This window comes from Montipora capricornis, chromosome 12 (assembly GCF_036669925.1).
Source record: "Montipora capricornis isolate CH-2021 chromosome 12, ASM3666992v2, whole genome shotgun sequence".
NCBI classification, from domain to species: domain Eukaryota; kingdom Metazoa; phylum Cnidaria; class Anthozoa; order Scleractinia; family Acroporidae; genus Montipora; species Montipora capricornis.
In genome coordinates this window covers 7,615,392-7,642,891 of record NC_090894.1, presented here as the reverse complement: position 1 = coordinate 7,642,891, position 27,500 = coordinate 7,615,392, and the positions used below count along the sequence as shown (strand labels likewise).

Sequence of the window (27,500 nt, the reverse complement as noted above, 5' to 3'; positions counted from 1 at the left end):
GAAATCCTTTATTCCCCAGGCCTCCGTTTAAGGGCAAAACGGAGGCCCAAATATGATTCCCCCGGAATCTTTACAATGTTGTCCCATGAACACACAGAGAGATGTTCTAACTTTCCTCGAATAAGGTCAACTGGGCTTTGATTGGTCGGTTTAACGATACATTAACTGTTCTAGAAGAGGTTACGAGATTGCAAGCAGAGATGATCTAATCCTTGTCTGTTGGCTCTTTGTTTCTACAGAGAAGTAAAAGGGATGCCTGAAGCACAGTCTGGCAAAACAAAGACAGAAATGCTTTTGTTTTTTGCAGCTGTCAGAAGTGGGACAAAAGTTGACCAGGTTGACAAGTAACAAACACAAGATCGTTTGACGAACGTTGTGATTGCTCTGCTGGTACCTGTGAGATATTTTGGGGCCTTTTCAATTTCGCTCACTCTTATTTCTCGTCACCAGACCTCCCACTATTTGGCTAAATTGAAAAAAAACCTGGACTTCAGTGGGAGAGCCTTGAAGGCACGGAGTAAAAGCAGTTTAATTCTTGTAATGACTTTCCAGTTTTATCTGACAAGACCTCCGTCTCAAAACATTTCAGAGTCGTAAAATCGCTATTTATTTGAACAGCCAAAAGTGAAATCGAAAAATTAAACGTAGCAAAAATATCCCACCATGTGTTTCGCTGATGGTAATTTTTTATATTCGCAGCACAAAATTAATGTTGTTTTCTGGTCGCAAATTTTGTTGCTGATGGCATTTTCTTAAAGGGGCTAGGTCACGCTATTTTAGGTAACTTTGTTTAATTTTGTTAATTATGAGCTCTAAACGTCAAATTGGCAGAGCAAGAGTCTTTCATTTGCAAAATCACGGCCACACAACAACTGAGAATGATTTCCAGCTGTGTAAATGACATTTTGATATAGACTGATATAAATTTGAAAATAGGTGGGCTGACGTTTTTCAAATTTACCCAATCCATTTTTCAATCCATTTCAATCCTCTCCAGTTTTGTCAATCCATGTCTCTTCTTGGCTTCCCTGCGTTTTGTTAGAGTTCTTCTGTAGTTTTGAACAGTTATTACCATTCGACCAGTGCTGAAATTGCCTACAAATTGCGTGACCTAGCCCCTTTAATCTCGATCGACACTTCATAAAAACTGTGTATCAATATTTATTTGCTTTCGCATCAATATTTGTTTTGAATAAAGCAGGCTAATAAAATCCCTACCCTGCTTAGTTCTCAATTTTGAGCGTTAAAATATAATTTTCCATCTCATATTTCTGACAGACAGTCTTACATTTTGAGGTCTCCCTTCCAGACACTAACCCCGCCGTACAGGGATTATTGCTCCTGTTAAACTTGTTCCTGTTAAACTTGCTGTGAACAAGAAGTTGAGGCGAACTTTATGACAGCCTCAAAGCCAATGTTTCTTGAATCTTTCTGGGTTTAGTATTTTACTAGCAACTACATGTCTTCTCAGGCGGCTATTTACCTAAGACATCTACCATGACACTATTATGATTTACGATACCAAAACAATATCGCTGTGTATTTGGGTTCGAAGTACTTGTTACGAAAAATAGCATTGCGTGACTAGCGTTACTTTCTAGAAGCTTCGCGGGAGTTCGTAGTTTGTTTATTTTTAGGTTCGTGCGTAAGCGTTCCTAAATCGATATGTTTTGTAATGTTTCTATACTTAGAATGTTCCAGAAATTTCTAGAATCTTATTGTGAAAGTATATAAGTAAGCGAGTCTGAGCGATGTGTTTTTAACTAGTTTTCACAAGCGAAGAGAGTTGGCGTTAGCCGTCTTTAGTCAAGTGTGACAGAAGCAGTGTTTATTTAAGTTGGCGGAGGCCGTGTAAGTTTATCGAGTACGTGCTGTTTAGAGTTTTACTTCGTGGAAACTACGTTCATTTTGGAATAAATCTTCTTGTTGTTGTTCCGACTACCCTGCGTTCAGTTTAGTTTGCAAGCTACCTGTCCTCAACAACATCAAACTCGTAACAGTACTACTGTAGAGTATTCTACACAACTGCTTTTAGAACTAAATTAAACTAATCTATGTACAATGATATAATGATATAATCACGTACTAACTGCGGTTTAGGGAGTGCTAAGCGATGATTACAGGATTACAGATTATCTAATAAATAAGGTACTCATAAAACAGGAACAAGCACTACAAATATCATACACTATTAGAGCTACATATTACGCAAACAACTTGAATCTCCTGGAAAACAAAACGCAGCTCAGTTGACAGTTATGGAATAATGTACTGTGTGAGGTTACCGCACTACCACACGTACGCAATGCGTGCCTATTTTTTTAATCGGAAGTAAGCTGTTTTCCTTTAGCTACTACGTTGCTTAGCAACGTGAACGCTATGTTAGTGAAAGATTTCTGGCTGGCTGGCTGGTTAACTGGTAGTCTCCTTCGCAGCAGTCTTTCGGGATGTCATGCAGCGCGCCCGCGAAAGAAACGGCTACTCACATTGGAACCACATTCCTTTCCCATTGTTTTGACGGTGTATTGAAACAACCAAAAAGGTAAAGCCTGGTTTTCACTAGCGACGCAAGCACGCAGTGAAAACGGGGTTGACACAAGCATAAGTGCAAGCGCAAGAACAAGCATAAGGATCGAAATTTTTCCTTTGTCACGCGGGAGATCGTGAGTTCAATTCCGGCCGGACCAACACTCAGGGTCTTTAAATAACTGAGAAGAAAGTGCTGCCTTTGTAATTACATCTGCAAATGGTTAGACTCTCTAGTCTTCTCGGATAAGGACGATAAACCGTAGGCCCCGTCTCAAAACCCTTCAATGTTCATAATCCTGTGGGACGTAAAAGAACCCACACACTTGTCGCAAAGAGTAGGGCATGTAGTTCCCGGTGTTGTGGTCTGTCTTCTGTGCTATATCATTGGGAGGGTAAAAGAGCGCAATTAATTTGGAGCCTCGCTCTGTTGTGCGACCCCCACCACAGCCTGTTTCGTTGTTGTGATGAAAGTGATTAAATAAATATATAAATAAATAAATAAACCGCACAAAAACACCTTTGAATTAGTAGGCATCGTCCTTAAGTGCGTTCGACAGTCCCTTTGCAAGCAAATGAGAAGGGTTCGGAAAGAACCGAGAAAGAAGCAGTCTTATAGGAACAAACAATCATGAGCTGCGCGATCGTCATTTATGCGTATGACGTATCAATGAACGTATGCCGTAATTCAAGACGGCGCTGAAAAAGACGAACGAAAATTTGGAAAAGTTCACCCTATGCACAGGATACCCAAGATTGAAATTGTGTTCTACTGTCGAACGCAAAAAGAAGAGATTTTCACAGACTCGTGTTGGTCTGTCTGGAAAGAAAATGTTTCAAAATAAATGTATCAAATAAATGTATCGAATAAATAAATCAGTTTGTCCAATTTTTTTCTTTTCCTTGCCTATTTCAATTCGCGAAGAATATACCTATATCAACGAATTTCTCTGACCTGTAATTTTATAAGCAATTTGCAGCCCTCTTTTCCTCACCTCAACAAAAGCTATCATTCTAATTTAAATCCTGCCATCAAGAACGAGTACTCTATATTCCTAGCTTCGCCTCTGAATCGGAGCTTACGGAACCCTCATTTGTTACATTGAACACACGCGCATTCTAAAATCCCATGAGATAGGCTTTGTAATGAAATTTTGGTTGTATCAACGGAGTTGATAATGTAAAATTGACCACCGTACAGAGATTCTAAAAGGTGATGTTTCGAGCGTTAGCCCTTCGGATTCGCTCTGACGAAGGGCTAACGCTCGAAACGTCAGCTTTTAGAATCTCTGTACGGTGGTCAATTTACATTATCAACTCCGTTGATAAAACCAAATTTTTGTATACTACTTCCCCACCGACGTAGCACCAGAGTTGAACAGGCTTTCTTTTCGAGTTACATTAATTAATTAAACTTTTGACGATTACCTTTCAAAATCCCCTATTTGTTTAGAAAAATTAGCTAATTTCAAAGTATCAAAGTATCAAAGTATATCGTGTTTTAGTATAATTGTATAGGCGATTATTGAAAGTTCTCTGCGCTGATTGGTTTCACTTGAGTTGATCATGATTACGCGATAATCACCCACGAGGTTCTTTCGTGGCCGGGTAGCTTGTCACGGATAAAGCCGACTTTTTTTGTGCCCAAATGTTATTTGATGTGCCAAATTGAGCTTAGAAACTGTCGAAATAAAGTGTTGTCTTGTTCCGTTGGCACATTTAAATGATAAAAAGAATTTGTCAACAAATGTGTTTTTTGTCCTCACCTTTCCTGAAGAGATGTTAATTAGTGATCTAAATACAAACGTCATGCTTGTGGCCAGCTATCCCAAACAGCCGATACATGAAATCATTTTTGGAGTCATCTCGTCAACAAACCAGTGAGTCGCCATACAGAGCTCTTGATTGTTTTCTAAAAATCGGTTCCGAAAGACTCGCAATAAAAGGCAAATTTATCATATCATATATCTTTATATACCCTCGGATTTTAGAGTAGCTTAGCGTAGCTAGTATCTCCGAGCATCTGCCCTACCAACCATGATACACCACAGAGAACAGACCACAATTCCGGGAACTCCATGTCCCGCTTTTTGCAAATAGTGTGTGGGTTTTTTTACGTCCCACAGGATTTTGAACATTGAAGGGTTGTGAGAAGGGGCCTATGGTTTATCGTCCTTATCCGAGAAGACTAGGAGATAGTCTAACCATATGCATATGTTGTTCCGGACGATTTCACGTAGTTTCAAGGCGACAAAAACGGTAACCTTTCGAGACGATTTATTCTCAACAAACGACAACGACGTAATATAACACAAACTCAAACAGTACCAAGGTAACGCAACGTCTCAGCGTGCCCGAGTTTTGGCTCGAACATCCTCCCCCTCGTGTTCGACGGCGGGGCTAGGCGACGAATACTACTTCGCACTCTCAAGTAAACACAGTTTAACGACAGGTCGGGTGTAGGTACCGGTCTTGGTGCGAACTTCGGCTGCTCTTACTCTCCCGTCGTCCCCAGGGAGCGCTCTTAGCACACGTTCTAACGGCCAACACCCACGAAGGGAGTTCTCGTCGACGACCAGTACAAGATCTCCTTCACAAACATTACGAGCATCCTTCTTCCACTTCAGGCGTTCCGTCAACGCTGGTAGGTATTCCCGGAGCCAACGTTTCCAGAAGTGTTGGGTCATAACTTGTGCGTGCTTCCACCTCTTTCGTGCTTGTTACTTGTACATTACAAACGGAGGTGATTGTGCATTACAATTAGACGCGTTATCTCGTGCTTCGGATCCAGTATCAAAGGGTATCGAGTCTCTTCAGGAATGGGGGCTTTAGGTAGGCGACCGCCTACTCTCAAGAATTCTGCTTCATCGACGTAGGGGTTAAGGGCGCTGAGTCTGCTTCTAACTGGTAGTCGCTTGTTTGCTCTTAAGGCTTCAATGTCAAGATGAAACGAGTCTCTATGACTTTTTCGCACAGCGATCATCTCTGCGTTGTGAGTTTCTGTGACAGTAAGAGACGACAGAACGCAATACTTTGCCTTTCTTTTACAGTTTTCGACGAAACGACAAATCCACCCCAGGACACGACGGAATCTTGTCCAGGAGGAGAATTTCTCTGGGTTTGGAAAGTAAGCTCTTATATCGCTAACAGATGTATGCCCTGACCAATTAGCTTTGTGTTTGTCACTTCATCATCATTTTCACGGAGGGGTCCAATAAACGTATCTTGAGGCCAGTGCTCTTCTGATATGGATAGGAAGGCAGGGCCATTGAGCCATCGGCAATGGTGATCCAAATCTGCCGCTGGAAGGCCTCGGGTGCAATCGTCGGCAGGATTACAGTGATCGGGAACGTACCTCCACTGTGTCGGGTCGGTTGTGCCGTGAATCTCCGACACCCGGTTGGCCACGAATGTGTGAAAACGTCGGCTTTCGTTGGCTATGTACTGCAACGCAGTTTTCGAGTCACTCCAAAAGATGGCATCGTTGATGTTAACAGTCAACTCTTGCTTGACCATGCAGTGCAATCTTACGGCCAAGACAGCTGCTTGAAGCTCTAAACGAGGTATGCTTAACTGCTTTAGGGGTGCCACACGATTCCTCGCCATAACAAACGAAACCTTAATCATGCCACCAGGAGGTGAGTATCTAGCGTAACACACAGCGCCAAAACCCATTTCAGACGCGTCGGCGAATACATAAAGCTGCATCGCCGCTTTAGGACACGTGTTAACGCAGAAACAACGAGGTAGTTCCAATTCACTCAGTCCCGTCAAGTCTTCGAGTCAATCCTTCTAGATACTCTGGTCCCCATCATCTAAGGGCTCGTCCCAGTCTTTGTTCTTACGCCATAACGATTGGACTGGACATTTCGCGGGCAGCATGTACGGAGCTAGCACTCCCAGTGGGTCGAACACCGTTGATAAGCGACTTAAGACTCCCGCGATTGGTTGACTCAACTGTCTGATGTGAGTAAACGGAGAAACGAAAACAGTCCTTTTCAGTGTTCCATTTCAGACCAAATGTGCGTTCAATTGGTAGTTCATCGAAGTTTAAATCGACTGACGGGCTAGCTTTCTCTTGAGGAGGAATCTGCGACAGGACTTCACGCGAGGAACTGATCCACTTTGTCAACCTGAAACCTCCACGCGCCAAGAGAGAGATCATTCCACGGAACATTGGCACTGCGGTGGTTTCGTCACATACGGATTTCAGAAAGTCATCCACGTAGAAATTCTTCTCAACTGACTTGATCGTGTCAGCAGAAAACGCGACGTCCTGACGGTTGTCAAGTGTTGCCTTTCTCAATACATAGTTCGCCATACACGGGGAAGACGCAGCTCCGAAAATCATGACGAGCATCTGTTACACATCAGGCGGGCGTTCCAGTTCCAGGTTCCGCACAAGAATCTCAGGGCGGGCTGATCTTCTTCTATGATTTGAACCTAATGGAACATGGCTTCGATATCAGCGGCTAAGCCAACACGCTGTTCTCTAAATAGCAACAACACACCCACTGGGCTATTCAGGAGATGGGGCCCAATGTGAAGTTTCTCATTCAGGGATACTCCGTCATATTTGGCAGCTGCATCCATGACGATTCGGACTTTGTTCGGCTTGTTGGGATTACGGACTGGATGGTGCGGCAGAAACTACTGTTTCGGGGTTGGGGCAGATGCCTCTTCAGGAGCAAGCTTTCGCGCATAACCCTTGTCAACATGGTCTTCAATAATGGCACAGCATTTCTTCGCCAGCTCCTCGTCATGCTTCAGTTTCCTTTCGGTAGACTCCGGTCGTTTTTCAGCCATGAGGCGGTTATCAGGAAACTTTACTTCTCCTTCTCTCCATAACATCCCGACTTCATATCTGTCGCACACATGCTTCACAGTTCTCTCTAAAGTCTCTAGAGCCCTTTAAAAATTTTGTCTTCACAGGAACGGGGCGTCATGTCTTCATACTTTGTACCAACGGATTCTGTTCGCCGCCAGTCTTCTACTTGTTTGCACATGCATAACATGTAGACGTTTGGGTTTCACGATTGATTTAAGTGAGCCAGCAAGGGTCCAACCAAAGGTTGTGAGAACTGCAACGGGCTGCTCTGGACGACCTCTTCGTACATCATGCTGCAATATTGCCTCCAGTACGTTTGCTCCCAGCAAAATTGTCACCTCTTCGGAATCGACTTCAGGGATGTCAAGATCAGTCAGGTGAGGGAAATCCTGCATCATTGTCCGCGTAACTCTTTGCGGGGCGGGTTCAACTGTGGAAATTGTCCAGGCTTCTTCTACGCTTATCTGGACACCTGTTTCTGGTCCTTCAACGGCACCAACGTGGATTGACACTTTTCTCGAACGTATTGCTGGTTTTCACTCACGTGGTCAACAGCCATGTTTTTCAACGAAAACAAAAGGAAGCGTTTGCATAATAATAGAGGGCACCAACAAGGCCGCCTTTTCTTTGTTTAGGGGCACCAACATGGCGGTCGTGACGTCATGTGAAAACCGAGAATTGGTTCACCAGACAGAGTTAATAGTGCCAAGTTGTAAAGGGCTATCCTTACCAACCAGACCAATAGCGTCAGCAAATTCTTCCAAGATAAGCGAAGTTTGGCGGCCAGAGTCCAGCAGGGCAAATGTATTTACTTTCACCCCGCTGGCGGTCGCAACTGCTATGGGTACGATTTGCAGCAGAACAGCAGAGGGGGAGCAGTTCACAGACGAAGCTCCGACGATGTCGGGTGCTACGGCGTTCAAAGTCGAGACGGGTGATGCGCTGTTCAAAGGTGGAGGAGCGACGAAACCGGTGCCGCGCCGTGGATTAGCGGGTGGTGGTATTTGTTACAGCCTTCCACATCACATCGTCTCTTGCGCGAGCAGTCACGTGCTTGGTGGTCTGCTGACTCGAAGCAGGAAAAGCACAACCTCTTTTCCTTGCCTAACTGAGCTCTCTGATTCACATCCATCGCTATGAATTGGTCGCACTTCTCAATCTTGTGATTCTTGTTGCATATCAGACAGGTGTTGGCAGTGAGCAAGCTCTGATTTCCTGTCATGGCACCTGTAGCTGGCGTCGAGCATCTGTGAAGCTGCTCTTGACGGTTGTCGATGCCTTGATCTCCCTTTCGCGGCGGTCTTCTATAGCCAGATCTTCCGCCCTTCGGCGATTTACCGAGGTTTGGTAAGGGTTCGCTGACTAACGTTTTGGCACGTAGTCTCGCACAGAGCCATTGGTCAATATCAACTAATGTGGGAATAGTAGGATGTATCTCAATCTTCCTTTCTCCCCACTTTTCCTTTAATGGGTCAGGTAATTTCTGTAACGCAGCACGCGTGTTAGTCGAAGATGCCAAATCATGAGAGTATCCCAAACTCTTCATCGGGGCGACTGCATTGTGTGGAGTGTTGTAGAATGAAAGAAGCTGTGTTACGCCTCCATCAGCAACAATCGGGTGATCAAGTACGGTCTTCATGAAGACTCCAGCAACAAGTTCCTCATTTCCAAATTGCTCGTCGAGTTCTGTAAAGGTGTGCTGCCTTCTAGAGATGGCCATGATTCAGCATCCCTCCGATAGCTCTCTTCGCATTTCCGACAACGGCCCTCTGGAGGTAAGTCATTCTCTGTGTATCGGTGAGAGGCTGGTCATGTACCAAACATTTAAACAGTGATATGAACTGACGCCACTCGAGAAGATCCCCTGAAAAGGGTGGTAGCTCTAAACGCGGTATCGATTTCACGAACGCTGGTATCCACTGTATGTTCGTTTCTCCAGTTGTCGTACGCTGCTTAGCCGAGAGCTCTTTGATCCAAGAAACATCGAGGCGTTCTTCCGTGTCACGATAAGCTTGATCGATTTGGGGAGTCTGCTTGCACAAAGTGGACGATTTAATTGGAGACAGCAAGTTCACATTTTGCTGAGGTAAAGGGACATCTGGGTTTTCACGATTCTCTACATTTTCCGATATTTGGGGTTTAATGTCACGGTAAACAGTTTCCTCCTCGGCATCTTCAAAATCTCGCAAACGGCTCTCAATATCTTCTGGACCCCCTTTACTTTTAGTAGGGATGTCAAGCTGAGCTTCTAATCGGAATTTTTCGGCTTCGTATTCGAGTTCTCTTATGCGTCGGTGTTCCTGTAATTGCCTTTCCTGTTCGAGATTTTCGGATCGCTTACGCTCCTCTTCCAGTCGGCGTTGAGCTTCTCTCTTTGCTTGTTCAACTTGTAGATCCATGATATGTGCACGCCTCTCACTTTCACTGGCGCGCGAGGGTGCACCATGACCACTGGCTGACTCAAAAATCAGAGCGAGGGCGCATATTCACTACCAGCCTCTGAAGGCAGTTGGCTTTCTCTTTCTTTTATCGAAATTTCAATGCTTTCGAGACACAAATTTGCCCTTTTCGGCGGCATTTTCCGTTAGCGTGAGGTGCTCCTGCAATCCTTCAAGTTCCAAAAATGATTCGTATTCTTCGCTGGCCCGTTCGAGTTCTTTAAGCGCTTCTTCAATTTTCGCGGCTAATTCGCGTAGTTTCCTTCGGCTTCCACGCGACTTCAGAAGATTCTCAGCGACGTTAATATGCCTCGTGAGCGTAGCCTTTAAGCGAGATAACTTGCTCTTAGCCTTTTCCTTTCGAAAATTGTCAAAACGGCTGGGCCCAAGGACGACACGCATTTCTTGTTCGTCCACATATTGCACGTGGTCGGGTTTATTATCAAGTTCATTCGATGACATTTCAACTCAGAAACTCTTCATATCAAATCAAAATTCATCAAAGCAAACGTTCAGTGTTACGTACCATAAACATAGCTCTGCTACCAGATGTTCCGGACGATTTCACGTAGTTTCAAGGCGACAAAAGCGGTAAACTTTCGAGACGATTTATTCTCAACAAACGACAACGACGTAATATAACACAAACTCAAAACAGTACAAAGGCCAGTCCATCACGTGTAACGCAACGTGTCACGTGCCCGAGTTTTGGCGCGAACAGATATCATTACAAAGGCAGCACTTTCTCCTCCGAGCGGAAGACCCTGTTGCTCGTGCCGGAGTTGAACTCACGACTTCCCGCGTGACAGCCCGGTGCTCAACCAAATGAGACACCGGTTCGTGGTGAGATGAAATGTCAGGAGTTCAGAACAAGGGCCCGACCAACACCCAGGGTCTTATAAAGATAACTGAGGAGAAAGTGCTGACTTTGTAATGACACTTGCAAAATGGTTTGACTTTCGAGTCTTCTCGGATAAAGACGATAAACGGTAGGCCCCATTTCGCAACTCTTGTTCACAAGCAGTATGGAACCCTCACACTCCACTCACAGAGAGTAGGGCACGGATATCTCACCGTTGTGGTCTTTCGTTGGAAGGGGCAAAGTACAATAATAATAATAATAATAATAATAATAATAATAATAATAATAACGATAACAATAGGAACTTTATTTTTACACAATAATGTTTAAAACTGAAACGCTTGTGGGGTCGTGCACAAATAAAATCGATTCGAATAAATACATATCAGATCATATTGGTTTTTGAGGAGAGGAGAAAACCGGAATCAGACCCGGAGAAAAACCTCTAGGAGCAGAGAAGAGAACCAACAAACTCAAACCACATATGACTCAGGATCTGAAAATCGAACCCGGGCCACATTGGTGGGAGGCGAGTGCTCTCACCACTGCGCCATCCCTCTCAATCGGAGCTTCGCTGTGTTGTGTGAACTTATCGCCTGGGGGTTTAATGTAAAAGCTAAAAATAAAATCCATTTGGGAGAAGATTTTGACACTTAACAAAATCGACTGATCTCCTTTTTGCTCCACAAAAATTCGGAAGTATTTATTCTTCGGTGCATTTTCTCCTAGAGGTGTGTCGTTAAAATATCTCAGGAATTATTTTACAGCGTTATTTATACGTCATAAGACTTTCTTTGACGCAAAATATTCCGCTAGGCATTTTTTTCCGGATAGCGAGTTCGGTCCGTCATCTAGGGCTTATCTGACCTTTTCCTATTTAAATTGTGGCGTTTCAGTTGTCACTGCTGGTAAAACCCTTACAAAAGAAATGGGTGTTTCTTTGGAAATACAATATATTCCTGATTCCTTCAAAGTGAATGTTCGTTTCCTTTTTTGGTAATTTTTATGCCACTGTTAGACTGTTAGATCCATCACCAAGATCCGGTGCCTCTGTTTTGCTACGCTAGTAATTCCTTGCACAGTTACGCTTAATTACCTGACCAACATTCTTGGAAGAGATAAGAATCTGCCCTTTAAATCTCTAGTTTTAATCCTTTTATCTTTAATAACGAGACACTTATCAGCCATCAAAAACTGATAAATGCTTGGGTGGCAAAAGCGCTAATGACCTTTTTGGAATTTTCAAAGCATCATTGCTCAGATCAGTCAATACCAAATTCAAATTTTCAGAAATAGTTCATTATAGCAATGCACTTTCCAGCAATATTCAGTACTTTATTCTTGGCCGACTGATTTGAAAACGAAAGCCTTGAGGCAAAAAATGTCAACAAAGATTCCTCTGTTGCTTGAACTTTGAAACTTCGCAGTCATTGAAATCGAACACAGTCGCACAACGAGCTGAATCCCTCAACAGACTATCTTTTACCTTCTGTTAACAACGTAGTAAACAATGTCATATATTTATTCAAGATTTCGGGAAGTCGTTTTAAAAAAATCGGAAAACACTTTCAGGGGCACCCAACGTCAATTTTCGGAAAATATCTGTTCGGAAGACGATTTGAGATCTAGAATTTTTGGAACATTTGTTTAAAATTTCTTGCTTGCCTGCCTGTTCTAGGATTTTCGAACATCTAAAAAATGGTATACCGGTAATTGCCCATTTTTAGCGGATTTTTACCCTAAAAGGCCACCTAGAATTTTCGGGAGCCTTTTTTCTGGCTGAAATTTTCGAAAAGGTAAGTTTTGATCCCTATAATTTACGGATCACTAGATTTTCAGCTAGGAAGTCCGAACAGATGAAAACTTTTTAGGGGATAAAAATATTCCTATATCTATCATTTGAATACCAAAATATGTTTAACAATGCTATGCTTAGGTGATTTTGAACTATATCCTCGTTGGGTGTCCCTGCACTTTCTTTTCCTCCCTTTCTATACTAAAACAGAGGAACTTTTTGTCAACAACATAGAATGAACTAGAATGCGAAGATCCGCCCCGAGTACGTCAAGTCAAGCACTCGACTTTAATAGTAAGTTTCTGTTAAATAACGAGGAATGGAAGGAATTCACTACATGCATGATTCCACAATCAATTAACTATTAGTAATTACGAGTAATTTGTAAAAACCACAAACAATCGCGCAAATAACTATTTTTAGGATTTAATTTGTCACAAGACCCACTTGTAAACAAGCATTTACGAGCACGCATTTTTCAATTAATTGTCCTTCTGCAAGGCAGTTTAGCTCTCTGGACATTTTAACTGAAAAAATATAAGGATAAACATGGCAAGCATACACATACTTGCTTAACTAAGTTTGACAAGTTCTTTTTACCTTTTGAAGTCAATTTGTCATGCATGATAGGAAAGCTTTCATTTGTTCGGGTATGGTCTTTTAAGGATTACTTAAAATAGTATTGCTCTGTATAATTAATTAACAGTCAGTTTGTTGAAACTCATGGAACGGAAAGAAAGACAAGGAAATACTTTTAAAACAGTGTGGGTAGCCGCACTCTGTCTTTCATTTATTTATGGTTTTATTAGTATGAAAGATGTCTGTCTTGCCGCCGGAGAGCCACCGCCGGGATGTTGCCAGATTCCAGTGACAAAAAATAACAAATGAATCAACGAGGTTTGGGGTTTTTTTGTTTTGTGTGGCGCTAGGGGGTGGGGGGTGGTCTTTGTCTAGAAAACCAGAATGACGTCATTTGAGGAATGCACATCTAATGAGGAATGTCAATGACATCACTCCCTCATTCCAGCCTGAATGGTTGACATTTTAGCTAAAAAACGCCGGACATGTAGGAAATTACACACCTTTTTACTTCAACGATGCTTCTAAATTTAGAAGGAAGAAAAATTTTTAAAGATCAAAAGTTTTGGTCAATGATTCTTCTCAAAGAACTAAGATCACTTTGTAAGTACAAATTGGTTCAACAATACCCTGGGCACCAGAGGTTTTTCTCGAGTGCGGCGGGAATTTTCGGTGTCGGCCAAAGGCCGACACAGCTTCGGCCGTAGGCCGAAGCCACGAGCGGCGAAGCCGCGAGAAAAACCTCTGGCACGGAGCGGTGCTTTTTACCGTCCCCGTTGACCTTTGAGCTTTTTTATCGGATTACATTTATGCCAATCACATGGACGTCATCTCCGGATAAACAAGTACATGAAATTCCCCGCTGTCGTAACTCCTTCATATGGCATTCGATTAGGGCATTCAACGGGCAAACAACGATCACAATTGCACTTTTCGGATAGTCGCAGTATCCCATTTGGTTAAGACGTAAACAAAGACCCGGAATAAGCTGAAACAACAACGATTTACCGGAACCGGTTGGCAAGACAGCAAGAACGTCCTTGCGTTGAATAAAATTAAATACCCCACTTGTTTGCACATCACTTAACTTCTCTACACCGTCAAAACTTTCTAGTACATTGCTTATACTTTCCTTCAGTGCCTTCCCCAAACTTTCACAAACCGCCATCGCAACACTTCTGGCAGTACGCTTACGTGATGTCAACAATATTCTTTCACGTGCTGGTCTATTCTTGTCGACCAATTGTAGCGTCTGTCCCTCAGGTGGTCGTTCGGAGCCAATCAGCCGTCCTGTCCAAAATCTGGACCAACTGATCTAACTGAGCTAACGATTGGTTCGACGCTATCAAAGGAATAGCGCTCTGGTCCAGAGGCTTTTCGCGCGGGTCACTATAAAGACTTGACTGAAAACCGGAAACCGCGCTAGAAAAGTCTCTGGCACCCAGGGTAGTTCAACAAAGCCAACTGGAAAAAATTATTCAAAGGTTATATTATTCGATCTGAAAGAAATGCATATAGATTGAGAATCATGATATAAGCGATCGATCCATACACACAAGACAGAGACTGCTGTTTAAAATATAGCAATGAACACTCATTTCTTTGGCGATATTCAGTAAATTATACAGAAAAATTGCTCAAACCAGGGGCCTGTTTTTCGAAAGTCCCGAAAACTTTTCGGGACCGACCGCTGACAACCGCTTGTTAACAAAAAGCAAAATGACTGTGAAGTTTGATGACTTAAACCCTCTCTGTTCTTGAGATACAAAGGGAGTTGTGGCACCCGAAGTGGAATGGCCCGCAAAGTTTCGGGACTGCTCGAGAAACGGGCCCTAGGTTAGCAAATGGTCGGCGGGGCAAACCGGTTCCAAAAAAAAAGAAAAACCGGCCAGCACATCAACAGAGAACTGAAACAGCTCAGACAGACAGACGAGTGCTCTCTGAGTGAAAATTACTTCGAATCTAAAGGGGCTTTCCTTGTGTGAGAAATGGCTGGCCAGACCCGTCAGTTTGCAGAGAAAAGGCAGCAATTTGAAGAAACACTTCTGGAGGAATGTATATCATCCTCAAAGTGTGTTTAGGTCTGTTTATCTGAAGGTGTTGTAGACTAGTCTTTCCAAATACCCGGTCTGGCCGATCAGAAGCGTCCTGAGTATTTAAAAGCTCGAAATTATAAAATCAAACGTCATTTCAATCAAAGGAAATGTCAAATCAGCGGGAAAATTTTCATTGTTCATTGAGTCGGGATTTTCGTTAATTAATCATATACATCCGAGGATGGATCTCCGGAGATATAGATCTCTTACGGTGCCTAAGCGCTCTCGATCCCGGCCAGAGATGCCATATATAAGACGGTCAGAGTAGAATTTCTTGTTTTTCTTGATTATCCCAAACCAGTCAGTCTTCAGTGCTGTACTACAATTCTTTGATTGCACTCACGTGATGAGACGGTCATGTTGGTGGCACAACAATAGAAAAGTGTTGCATAATAACAGAGTCAAATCGCCAAAAGACTTTTTCACTATTGTTTCTTTCCACCGACATGGCCTCTGTAACGTAAGGTGCAATCAAAGAATTCATTTTTAACTTTTGCTGACATGATCGCTCGTTTCATTTTGTCAAGGGAATTCCGGAAGAAAAGCGGAGGGATTCGTGTACGTGATTCAGCCTGGAGAGTTATCTCGAAGAGGAAACTGGACTTTTAAGAGTTCCCATAGCCGTTGTTGCATAAGGGGATGTAGAAACGAAATTAGAAGCACTCCAGGCTTGAGGAGGGGGAAATGACTAAACATTCACTCTAACTGAGTTATGAAACGAAAATGTAATTGAAGAACCTTTCCCAGTTTCAGCATTACTCAACCGTTGTCGTTTCACTTTCTTTCAAAAGCTTCATGATTCCATGCAGAAAATACCGTCGTTGATGACCAAAGGTTACAAACTAAACCAAAACAAGTTTATTATCATCTTTAATTCAGTAACGTTTGAACAAGTTTGACTATTTTGTCCCGCCGGCTACAATAAATTAACTTTCTACTTGAATATTTTTCAAAGGGTGTTTTTAGACAAACAATATAACAACTTCTAATAGCTTCGTCTACCAGAACTCGAAAACTAAACGATATTAACAAACTTCAATATTATTAAAAGTACAATCTGTTTGAATTGTTACAATAAATTATCTATGTTAAAGAATAATGTTTTAGAATACACGGTATAGTCACTCTATTTTGCCACGACATTTCAAAAATGCCTCACTCAGTAAAATAGTTAATAGAAGGAATAAATATATTAAAAGAAAATAAGGTCAGAAGTCAGGAATATTACATTTCATTATCTACTGACAAATACCATTCTATACCTAGTCGACCAATTTACACTTCGTTTATCGTGAATACTGAATTTTTCTGCTCGTTCACAGTTAACATCAAATTTGTTCCGTGACTTTCTACCTATAGATTTTTTCGATCTGTCTGTCTTCGTCTCAGCTGGTTTTCGATTCGAAAACTAGACTGATCATCGAGACAGCGAAACGAAAAAGCATAAATACATTAATACAACATTCATAACCTGTTACAGCCTATTGTCTTTCTGGAGAAGACGAATGCCATGCTATTCTTGTCGAATTAAAACTTCGTGATAAATAACGTCCAATCAAACATTTCCTTTCCGAAAGCGGACGAGCCGAGCGATCGACTCAGGGGCACCCATATCAAATTTCGAAAAATATCTGTTCGGAAGACGCTTTGAGATCTAGAATTTTCGAAACATTTGTTGTAAAATTCCTTGCTTGCCTGCCTGTCCTAGGATTTTCGAACATCTAAAGCATGGTATAATTGTCCATTTTTAACGGATTTTTACCTTAAAAAGGTCACCTATAATTTTTGGGAGCCTTTTTTCTGGCTGAAATTTTCGAAAAGGTAAGTTTTCGAATCACTACACATTCAGCTAGGAAATCCGAACAGATGAAAAATTTATAGGGGATAAAAATATGCCTATATCTACCGGTTAAATACTAAAATACGTTTAACAATGCTATGTTTAAGAGGTTTTGAACTATATTCTCGTTGGGTGCCCCTGTCGACTGGACTGAGTCGATCCCGAGCAATTTCATTAGTTCTCGGCGCTTGCGAAACGGAAACGAAAGTTAAACAGCCTTCTTCAGCCATCGTTAATTAATCTCAACTGACTTTTTCTCTACTTACAAATAAGTTAAAATTTAACGTAGTATGATTGTTACTTCCCACACTGCTACTAAGACCACACTTCATGAAACAAACGCATGTATTCTTTTTACTTCATTAAGCGAAATCTAAAAAGCTGAATGCATCTTTAGTGAGGAGACTAAAACAACACAATGTTCTCGATTTTTCTGCCCCTGTCTGGAGCCTCAACAAAACCTCACTGCCACAGACGACCCATGCAGTCTTCAATCAAAAGCGGTGCCAATAATTATTATTGTCTGGACAACCCTGAAGCGTTCACACTTGCTAAAATCAGTGTTACAATATGTACTCCTCTTTTTTTCTGAAGATATATTGTGTTCACAAAGGTTAAGCAGATTCTTTGTTGGCAATTTTGATTCCACTTTCTTTCAGGCTTTTACTGAATCTGCGGAAGAGCTTGTGGGAGTTGTTGTCGGCTTCATTTCAGCTGAGCATGCGTGTGAAGACTTCGCCTCTGTCTTGACTTCTGTAGTTTTAACTTCGTTTGATTTCGCATCCTTCATGATACATTTGTGTCTTTGAAACATGCTTTCTAACTGTTCTTTTTGTGCCTTGAGTGCCAGAAGTTCTCTTTCGAGAGCACTTTTTTCGCTGTTCAGTTCGTCACTTTCCTGATAACAAATAAACTCGATTTAGGTATTTCTGAATGCGGAATATTATTAACTCAACTGATAACATATTTCGAGTAAATGTTTGGATATTGTTGCTCCAGACATCAAACGATAACACCACTGTCACAAGCGAACCAAGGCGTTCGCGATGTCCGAATTTGGTCATTCTTCATTGAGGGTGGGGCCACCCAAAATAGTTCTAGCAACCATTTTTATTATCAAGAATAATGCCATGCACAAAGCAAAATCGCCGAATTTGATGTTTCACATTTCTTACTAATCATTTTTCAAGAAATCAACTTCTCATCGGATAGGATTAAAAAGGGTACCGATTACAGCAAACGCGTCGGAAAGACGGCTCCACCCTCGCAAATAAAGGGAAATATATTTTGCTTTCTTTTGTTTTGCCTTAAATGTTTATTATTGAGTCCATCTATTGTGGACACTTGCCAGGAACAATAAAAATTTATTTCACTCCCAAAAACATTTTACCTTGAATGCTTTATTTCCACCCATCCGAGTGTTTACAGCATCTCACATTGGATTCCGCCAAAACCGGAAGTGACGTTAATCATGTGAAACACCCGACGACGGAGCGTGACATAAACTCAAAATAAATACGATTTCCATGGGATCTTTATCCCAAATAACTCACTTTTTGAAATTCTTACCTCTTGTAACTTCTGCAGGTGTTCCTTCCTACGCTGCCTGCATTTAAAAGCTGCCACTTTGTTTCGTTCTCGTCTAATTCTTCTTTTTTCCTGCTCTTCAAATGACAACTAAAACGAGAAAGTACGTGACCTTGAATGACATGTGAATTTAATGACGGAAAACCACAAATTATCATACCTATTGTTTCAAAACCGCAATACAACAACATGGAAATTGGAAATATGAGAGAAACATTTCGTTTATGCCCACGTTAGACAACCTACCGTCTCAATTTTCGGTCGCTTGGCTTCGATGGCAGGCATTCCTTCTAATCCTTGAGCGACTCTTCTTGATCGTATGGCGTTCAAAAGTCCTAACTTCACGTCTTCTTTTGGCCCAATGTTCTTCATCGGTACGGAAGCGTTTATTAATTCTGCGTAATTCGCATCTTCGCTTGAGACCTGGTTGTCAAAAGAGAAAACACATATTCCTTCAATATTTTTAATTCCGACTTTGTACGAGAGCAAGTAATATTTATTTTCTGAATATCGTCATGCAATTGCGAAATCAACGATACGAAAATACGAAAAAGTTACAGTTTTCGAAGACAAACGCCAAATTCGTTGGTTATTATTTGAAAAAACGTCCATCTTTGATGCCCGTAGATTCTTAGCCACAAAAAAGTAATTTCATGTAAACATTTATTGTCGACTCAGATGAAGTCCTTTGTTGCATAACTTCAACAGCGATAGAAAACTGACACCGTGTTAGGGATGAATCAGCGCACTCATTTTGGAACAAAATCAGTCGTGCCTCAATAATTTCTCATGCATCAAAAAACGTCCTTGTCTTCTGAAATCGTTTATATTTTACTACTACCAATTATTTGGGAAAATTTATGCGGACATGACGTGCGTCAATTTTATGTCACGTTTTTTGATGCTTGTATATTTTACATTTTTCACTGCGAAACACAGATGAGAAAAAGTAATACAGGGCGAAAATGTAGCGCTTACGATAGAGTCGCTGTCTGACTCGTCCAAGTGATATGGAACTGGCATATTTGCTGCTCCAACTGAGAAACTTCTTTCGTCGTGCGTTGAGTTTGTTTCCATAGGCAGTGATAAATTCAAATGTCGCATCAGCATGTTGTACCCAGCAATTTTTATTGAAGATAGAGCACGTGGAAGAATTTGAGCACGCGCGCCAATAATCCTTTGTTTAAAGCGTACCGGTCTTTCCCTCGATCAGTCTTCGTTGAGAATCACCGCTATTTTTGGGAAAGCCCCAGACTTTTATATACATTCGACGCTTTGCAATCATAAAGGTCATCAAGTGTATTACGTTGAGGGCCATAAATAGAAAACTTCATCACACACAACTGGCCAATCAGTGGAAAGGTTGACCAGCGAACGTGTCATGACAACGGCAAAACACGCGATGTGCATACGCAAATCTAGAAGAACCCAGGCGAAAGGGCATCAGTTTCTGAACGGAGTAAAGTTGTTATTTCGCCATCAATTACTCGCCTTTCATTTTTACTACGTTCACCAATTGCTCTTTTGGTAAAAGATTAGCGCAAAAGCAGTTTTTCCTTTTCGTTTCCACCGACAAACATTTGTATTCTCGTTGTCTGGCACGCATTTGAATATTCTAGAAATTAAATTATTCATAACACAAGCGTATGCAGACAACGCTTGCGAAATCCAATTGCACGATTTATATCGAAATAAAATGAAGAGCACGTTCATTTCAGCTTATAAACGATGATAACGCTAAAACCAAACACAATAATTTCAGGCTCCTAATTCGCGTCGACATAGATCCATCCATTCATTTAATTTGCATGGCGACTGGAGCTGGAGGCGACGCTCTGTGAACAAAAGTGTCAAAAGCAGAAAATAAAGAGAATGATCGAGTACGTACCGGGTATGTTTTGTTAAAAAAGATTTCTACCGAAGGTTTTCGAAAAAACTGCATGTATAGCAAAAGGCGAGGTTCGGTGAGATTTAAAAAGATATATTTCTTCATCCCAAATAAGTGCAAATGTTTGGGAATATCCAACATTTTACAAGCACAAAATATGCTTGCGCGCCGACCAGAAAGAAATATTTATTCATTTAAATGAGTTAATGACCTTAATAAATAAAGACTTCTACCGAAGGTTTTCGAAATAACTACGTGTATAGCAAAAGGAGCGGCGAGGTTCGGTGACATTTCTTCATCCCAAATAACTGCAAATGTCCAGAGAATGTCCTGAGAATATCCAAAATTTTACAAGCACGAAACATGCTTGCGCGCCAACCGGTAAGAAATAAATTTTCATAGCAATGGATTTCACGCACTTTGCATCGTGGAACGTCAACCGACATCATTTTCTGCTGGGGGAGATTTAGTGGGGATTCCTTGTGAAATTGATATACGAGGGACAAAACCCGGAAATGAACCCGGAACGAAAAACATTATAGATCCGCGTGTGGGTGATTATTGCGAGTCGTCTTGCTCAACGATTCAGCATCGACTCAGCTCGAAATCCCAGTGAGTGACGCAAAACGTGAGCATTTACGTTACTTATTCTGGCAAGGTGTCGTTGTTCCATGCTTTATTTGTGTTTTGCTTAGGGTTGTTTTTCATTTCGGCATTATTGACGTCACAGATTCAACGCTTGCCCAAGAGAAGTTGCTTGAGCTGTTAAGAGATCGCCGTCATACTCGTGGTTTAGTTGGAAGAACCTTTGGTCAGTGAAAGGCAGACTACTTTTGGCACTTCTCTTCGATAGTCGTTCCTTGATTCTCAGTTTTTGCAACAACGAGGCACAACTCGAAACTAACTTCAAACTGCAAATGAGGTAGTTGCTTCGATTTGTTCACAAGTCTGGGCTCTGTCGTGCAAATTGAGCCAGGAATGACTGCATCAGAGAAAACATTAGGAAATTTAAGTAGAGTTTTAAAATAAACTTGGACAACTTATTGATCACCCCCTTCCGCTGTCCATTTGGGCGCAGGAATACCAAAGTGGGCCGAGACTCGGTGTCCGATGTATGTGGGTTGTACTGTCTGCTTTGAGAGGTTTTTCTCCGGGTGCTCCGGTTTTCTCGATTTGCGTTAATTTGTTGATTTCAGTTTACAGCGTCCCCAATTAGTGCTCCAGCTCTAGAACTAGACACAAATAAAGTTCCTTTCCTTTTCCAGAATTCTAATCACCTTGCTTGGACTAGCGGAGTGCAAAAACCTATTTAATAATTTGTCCAAATTTAGCCATTCGCCCATGGATTGCCCTACTTTGAGTCGAAAGTTCGCATACTTAGTTAATCAAAACAGTTTAGGAATCTTAAATAATCTTTTTGAGAGAGTTGACAGCCGATCCAGATCCGGACAAGATCAGCTGACTCTCATTTAGTGCTACGAAAATCAGTAAAAATACGATCACGGTCTGATCTCTACCCTCTATTATGCTGACATAAATATATAACCTAAAAAGGGAAAATCCGGCAATCTAATATATATATATAAGTACTTCGAGTGAGTGCACATGTCAATTCGCATACACGAGAACTTTGCGGAAGCCACGACGGTATCTTGGGTTATTTCCTCGAGAAATTCATATTATTTCAAAATTATGATACCTCTTTAACAGGTGATACGTTAGCGAATACAAGATCATCGAACGTGACAAATCTACGACATCGTTTCAAAAGATTCTGTTACGTTACTATCTTGCATGAGAATCATGGAAAATAAAGCAAGTCACCACTGCCTTTTTTTGATCGGAGAGTTGCGATTCCAGTATTTTAATCATAGATTCAAAATAGCAGTCAGACGTGAAAGGCGCAAAAAACAATCTGACTGTTACACAGTTTTCACTGTGCAAACTAGCATTCTTTGCTGTCTCTGAAGAAATGGCCTCTGCAGTTATCTTTGATGTAGCCTATCTTGAAATCACTTAAAAATTGTCTGGAGCCTGAACGCTTTGTTACAATGGGTTTGGGAAATTTTCCGAGTGGCCATAAATTTTCCTTAGTAGCGACAATACACTCACGTTCCGTGGTGATCAGCAAAGTAAGTTATTCAGGCAGTCATACCCGTTCAGGCGTATAATGCTTATCAGCTGCAGCTTGACTAAGCGTCATTTTAGAGACGTAGGTAAGTTTACCCCCTTTTTACAGTTTGTGCACTTTTCCAAGGATTTTACATTAATATCTCTCTTGAAAAGCTGTGAAGTGAGACGTAAACCAGCTCAGATAAAAATTGGACAAACGGGCTTAATTTTACCCGCCCATCGAAAAACTAAGAGTACTTCGAGTCTCTTTGTCTCAGTCGCAGTTATTGTCAGGCTGAGAGAGTTTAGATATTTTAACCTATTTTAACAAATAAGTTCTGATTCATTCCGATGTCAGCATGACAAGGCAAAGATTTCGCACTGTGGGCGATAAGTTTTGCAACAGTGTCAATGTATCCATTAATAGAAAATCACTCATCGGTAGTGGGCTTGATTAATTAATTAACTCTTTTTGCCGCCGGATCATTTTCATTCCAAGGGCACCGAAAGGGCAGATGATAAAGCAACACGATAAAAAAGAAGGCAACATTAATCGTGATCTGATGCACGGGGCAAGAAAAATTAGAAATTGAAAGAATTTTGATGAAAGATTTACTGCTATCTAACAATGAACACGCAACTGTCCTAACACGTGGAATATTACGTAGACATTTTACGTCAAAAACTTCACAAAGCCGAAGAAAGTGAAAGATCACTCCGCATTACAAACACTAATTTCTACAGTGTCTGCAGTGTATACAATACGAATGATTTGGGAAATTTTCTAGCGCTCATGATCTTTGTTTCGTGCCTAGTCTACTGCATTTTTCTTGAATGAATTTGTAATATAAACGACATGTGGATACCTTTCAATGTATATTTTGAATTGTGTATATCTCAGTAGAAATATTGTTTCCGATGGACCGACGTCACAGATTTCACACCGAACTTTTGGACCTTCAAAACAACGGAGTCTCAAAATAATTGGCACCTGGTACAATGACGTGGTGTGACACGAAATGCCGTCGATTGATTGCGCTGACGTATTCAATACCGAAACCTACCTTTCAGATCAATGATTGTGGAAAATGGTTTTTCGTTCGATGCGTAAATGAATACTGAATACGTACTCTCGAAACAGCAAGGTCGCTTAAGTATTGCAGAATGTGGTTTTCTGTGGAAACAAATTACTTGTGCAAGGACTGCGGATGACGCAGTGGCGTGAGCACTTTCTTTCCATCAATCGGTTGCCCGAGTTTATTTCCTGGATGATGAAGCATTTAGCTGAAGTTTACTTCGTTCCTTTTCTAGTTCATTATACGACAATTCTGATTTTCTTCAGTCTCCCGGTGCATGTAAAATTTATTATGCTTCCACGAGTCTCCAAAGGATCAGTGATAGCGGGACATCCGAGGTCCTAGATTCGACTCCTTAGTGCAAAGGCGCCCTCGAATTTTTTTCCGAGGTCCTCAAGTTACCATCAACAAATAAACTTCATTACGTTCCGTAAGTTCTTTAGTAAAATGAAACCAAAATGAAATTTTTAAACCGAAAACTGGTTGTCGACCCCCCTCTCCCGCGGTATTCTCTGTCTTGCATAGCAACCATCGAGTTGCTATGCAACAAAACCGAGCTGAGCGAATGCAGTAGTGAGTTTTACTCCCACCGAGCGCAAGACTTAAGGGGAAAAGTGCTTTTAATACTGAACGTTTTGACCTACTGAAATACAATAATTCCTTGTCATAGCTATACAGCATTCGCAAAGATCTCAGCGTCTTGCTGTTTATCTTACATACTGTATTTGCAGCAGTTGATCAGCGGTTTACTGAAGATTTGGAATTTATCATACCATTTAGCCAAATTATTCGGCTGGGAATTAACAAACGGAGGTGTTATTTGGCCTGCTGATATTTGTCATATCATGACTTTAGCAGAAGACTTGCTATTAATTTAATCCCGCTTTAGTGCAGTCTCAAAGTGCCGTGACTCACAACCGGAAATGAAGCCTTCCCACAACAACTCTCAGGTACTGATGAACTCCACTGTTAGTTCCGTAAACAGTTTAAATTAAGCTCTCATCAGAGTGGGCGTTAAAGCCACAAGAATTCTTTGTCGTCACAAGAAGGGACTCCAATTAACCTCAACAGGCCCGTTTTTGTCAGTGATGAGCTGTGTTTATTTCCGCGTCGGAATCTCTGGACCATGATCCATGGAGACGTAAACAAAGACTTGATTGATGGCATGGCTTTATCAGATCGGCCTGCGGATTTCTGAATTCGCGTGGCATCTTTATAACCGAACGACGTCGTTTCTAAGTGTAAAACTTCGCCTTTTAAAAGCAGGCACATAAGGATGACTTGATATAGAAAAAAAAGAAGAACCGCGATAGATAGATCAATAAATAATCTTTATCATTCGAAGCGATGCCCAGTATTTAAGGCTGTGAAGCTTATACAAATGTGAACTAAAATTATGAATGTACAAGCAAGCGTAGTTGAGATGTACCCGGCTCCTGTCTATTTTCTCTCAGTTTTCTCTTCTCCTTATCTCAATCTCTCGATATTCTTTTTTTCATCCCTCCAGCTTCTTAGAAATAACCCATGGCCTTTGAGATCTTTCGATAGGGGAAATGACTCTCCTGCAGAAAGCTATGTATATGACACTATTACGCTGATTCTTGCATTATTGAAGTGCGTTCGACAGTCGCTTTGGAAGCAAAGCAAGCAAGTACTTCTAGAGATGCTTTCAGTAATAAGCGCCGAGTTAGACGAGAAAAAAAAAGATGTACACTTGGTCTAATCCAAACCATTCCCTTCCCAAATTATTTTACGAGAGATTCGGGGGACCGACTGTCATTTTTCTCGACAGGTGTTTGCTAGCATGTCAACGCTGAATGATAGAGAGAGTAACATAAACACACCGGCTTAATCCTTATAACTGTTGATATTTGAAGGAGTTTTTAAAGGCTAACGTGGTTTCGCAAAACGTACAGGGTGGATCGCCCGTGAATGCTTTGTGGCCCGCTACGTATTTCTGCCTTGAAAAGGGAAAAGTGACTTTTGCGTTTATTTAAAGCAATTGACACCTGAAAAATTCAGCTGACTTCGACGGGATTCGAACCCGTGACCTCTGCGATGACGGTGCAATGCTCCAACAACTGAGATATGAAGCAACACATTGGGTGCTTTGATGAAATTTTCGGGTGTCTATAAGAAACTTCTTTCGTCTTAAACCCACACTTCAAATATATATATTTCTACTTGTTGATGACCACAATTAGCCTGAGACATTATACAACCTCGGTAAACTTCAAGTGCAAGGCTGCTTACGTCACTTTGTTGATCCTTGATACACCCTCGAAAGCTATTTTTATCAGTGTTGCAAATTTGCTTAGTCATGCCTTCAAACCACGCTGATGGATTAATTATTTTCGTCGTTTTATTATAAGAGTGCAGTAGTGTCTTCTCTTTATAGTGGGCACTTTGCCAAGGCCAAAACAGATTGTTGTGCTTCAGCAGCCAAACCAATAGCTCCTGAGATTGTGATATGATACACATGCAATGTGATGGGTGGTTTAGTCTTTAAGTTGTATGGAGTTGGAAATTGTGGTCCTTGTTGTCTCTTCAATCTTACTGAAAATAGAAATGCGGTTTAGTATTTAAGTTGTATGAGTTGGGAGTTGTGGTCGTTCTTACTGAAAATAGAAATAACTCATATTGTTTTCGCGTTCTTTTTGTCTTGTCCTCATTTTCATTTTGGCTTGCTTGGGCTGAAGGAAAATTCACAGCTCGGCTTTCCTACCTAGCTTGCGGGATATTACCGCGTGCGTTTTTTCACTCGCAGCCAAAACACAACGAAGCAGCCATAGATTTGTATCCCGTCTGTTTCAATATTCTCGCAATAAAATATCTCGCCAGCTACGCAGGATAAGCTCAGTCGATGAGAGAGGTAGCATCAAAGCCGACTGATGATTTCAAGCGAAATACACAGACGTTTTAAGCGCACTACATGCAATGCATCATCTCGTATCAGACCAGAGTGGTTTTTCTGTCACCAATAGTCGTAAGAAATATGAATTTATTTCCAAAAGTATTTGCAAAGCTCAGTTTAGTATGCCACTACCTTTCTCCAGGAAAGGTTATTTACAAAGCCATTCAGTTGATTTACCTGCCACTGAGTTGTTGTCAGTCACGTAAGGATGGTCATTGTGTCAGTTTTCTATCGTGCATTTGGTAGATTAAGGTTCGTTTTAGATCTGGGTAATTTCCGATTCAGCAATACCTTTACGTCACCTGTCCAGATCAAAAGCGCAATTTTGAAATCAATCCATCACGCAATGAAAAAGTTATGTTAGAAAATTTCGATGCATGTCGAAAGAGTGAGGAAGTGAAGTGAGTTGTTTGAACACCATTCGCATTCCTTGACGCTAACACATTGGTATCGCTAAGTGCCTTTACCTTCAAGATGGTTTTTGTTTTCAATCATTGGTTAATCCAATGCCATAGAAAGCGAAAAGTCTACTCCCTGATCCATTTCATTTCCATGTTCATTGCTTTTTCTCTTGTAACATGGTCGCGTTCCATGCACTGAAAGCGATTGAACTGACCTGAAGTAAGCGTTTCCGCCATTTTTTCCCTTAAGCCGATGACACGGTTCAACATCTTGCAACATTTGTTGCTCAACAAATGTTGAACAATGTTGCACAAACGTGTTGAACAGAATAGAGCTGGTCTCTATTTTCGCTCAACATCGTTCAACAACATTCAAAGTGTTGAATGGCATATTTCAACATTCAACATGACACGACACACTGTTCTACATTTGTTGAACAAGAGCTGCAACATTTGTTGATCAACAAATGTTGAACCGAGTATCACTGAGGCTTTAGAGCGACGAAACGAAGTGAGCTGGTTTTTTGCCATTAACATTCCTTGACGCTACTATACCAG

General features: G+C 41.4%; 3 protein-coding genes, 1 long non-coding RNA gene and 1 pseudogene across 5 annotated transcripts in view; 1 reads left to right on the top strand and 4 right to left on the bottom strand.

The window, feature by feature from the left end:
- The window catches only part of LOC138027792 (cyclic AMP-dependent transcription factor ATF-3-like), a 9,481-nt gene extending 9,175 nt beyond the window's left edge, over positions 1–306 (bottom strand). For both annotated transcript variants that reach the window (XM_068875406.1, XM_068875407.1), the window contains exon 1: positions 1–306. This exon is cut by the window's left edge and continues 41 nt beyond it. The gene's annotated coding sequence lies outside the window, so the exon portion shown is untranslated.
- Positions 307–4,786: 4,480 nt separating this feature from the next.
- Positions 4,787–10,395, bottom strand: LOC138027312 (uncharacterized; annotated as a pseudogene).
- Positions 6,368–6,847, bottom strand: LOC138025398 (uncharacterized). The gene has a single exon (XM_068872613.1). The coding sequence runs from the start codon at positions 6,845–6,847 to the stop codon at positions 6,368–6,370; it is 480 nt and encodes a 159-aa protein (XP_068728714.1).
- Positions 10,396–15,959: 5,564 nt separating the features above from the next.
- Positions 15,960–19,831, bottom strand: LOC138025937 (protein c-Fos-like). The gene is made up of 4 exons (XM_068873081.1): positions 19,530–19,831; positions 18,798–18,974; positions 18,534–18,641; positions 15,960–17,862 (listed from the first exon to the last, which is right to left on the bottom strand). The coding sequence occupies exons 1-4, from the start codon at positions 19,659–19,661 to the stop codon at positions 17,620–17,622; spliced, it is 660 nt and encodes a 219-aa protein (XP_068729182.1). The 5' UTR covers positions 19,662–19,831; the 3' UTR covers positions 15,960–17,619.
- Positions 19,832–19,966: 135 nt separating this feature from the next.
- Positions 19,967–27,500, top strand: part of LOC138025938 (uncharacterized) — a 34,236-nt gene continuing 26,702 nt past the window's right edge. The window contains exon 1 of the long non-coding RNA XR_011127200.1: positions 19,967–21,361. This is a non-coding gene — a long non-coding RNA (uncharacterized lncRNA). The remainder of the gene's footprint in view (positions 21,362–27,500) is intronic.

Bases quoted from the DNA above. Each gene is read 5' to 3' on its own strand.
- LOC138025937 (XM_068873081.1), bottom strand. From the start codon at position 19,661: ATGCTGATGCGACATTTGAATTTATCACTGCCTATGGAAACAAACTCA. The intron at 18,975-19,529 runs GTAAGCGCTACA...TTTGACAACCAG, and splicing joins AGTCAGACAGCGACTCTATC to GTCTCAAGCGAAGATGCGAA. The intron at 18,642-18,797 runs GTAGGTTGTCTA...TTCTCGTTTTAG, and splicing joins AGCGACCGAAAATTGAGACG to TTGTCATTTGAAGAGCAGGA.
- LOC138025398 (XM_068872613.1), bottom strand. From the start codon at position 6,847: ATGGCGAACTATGTATTGAGAAAGGCAACACTTGACAACCGTCAGGAC.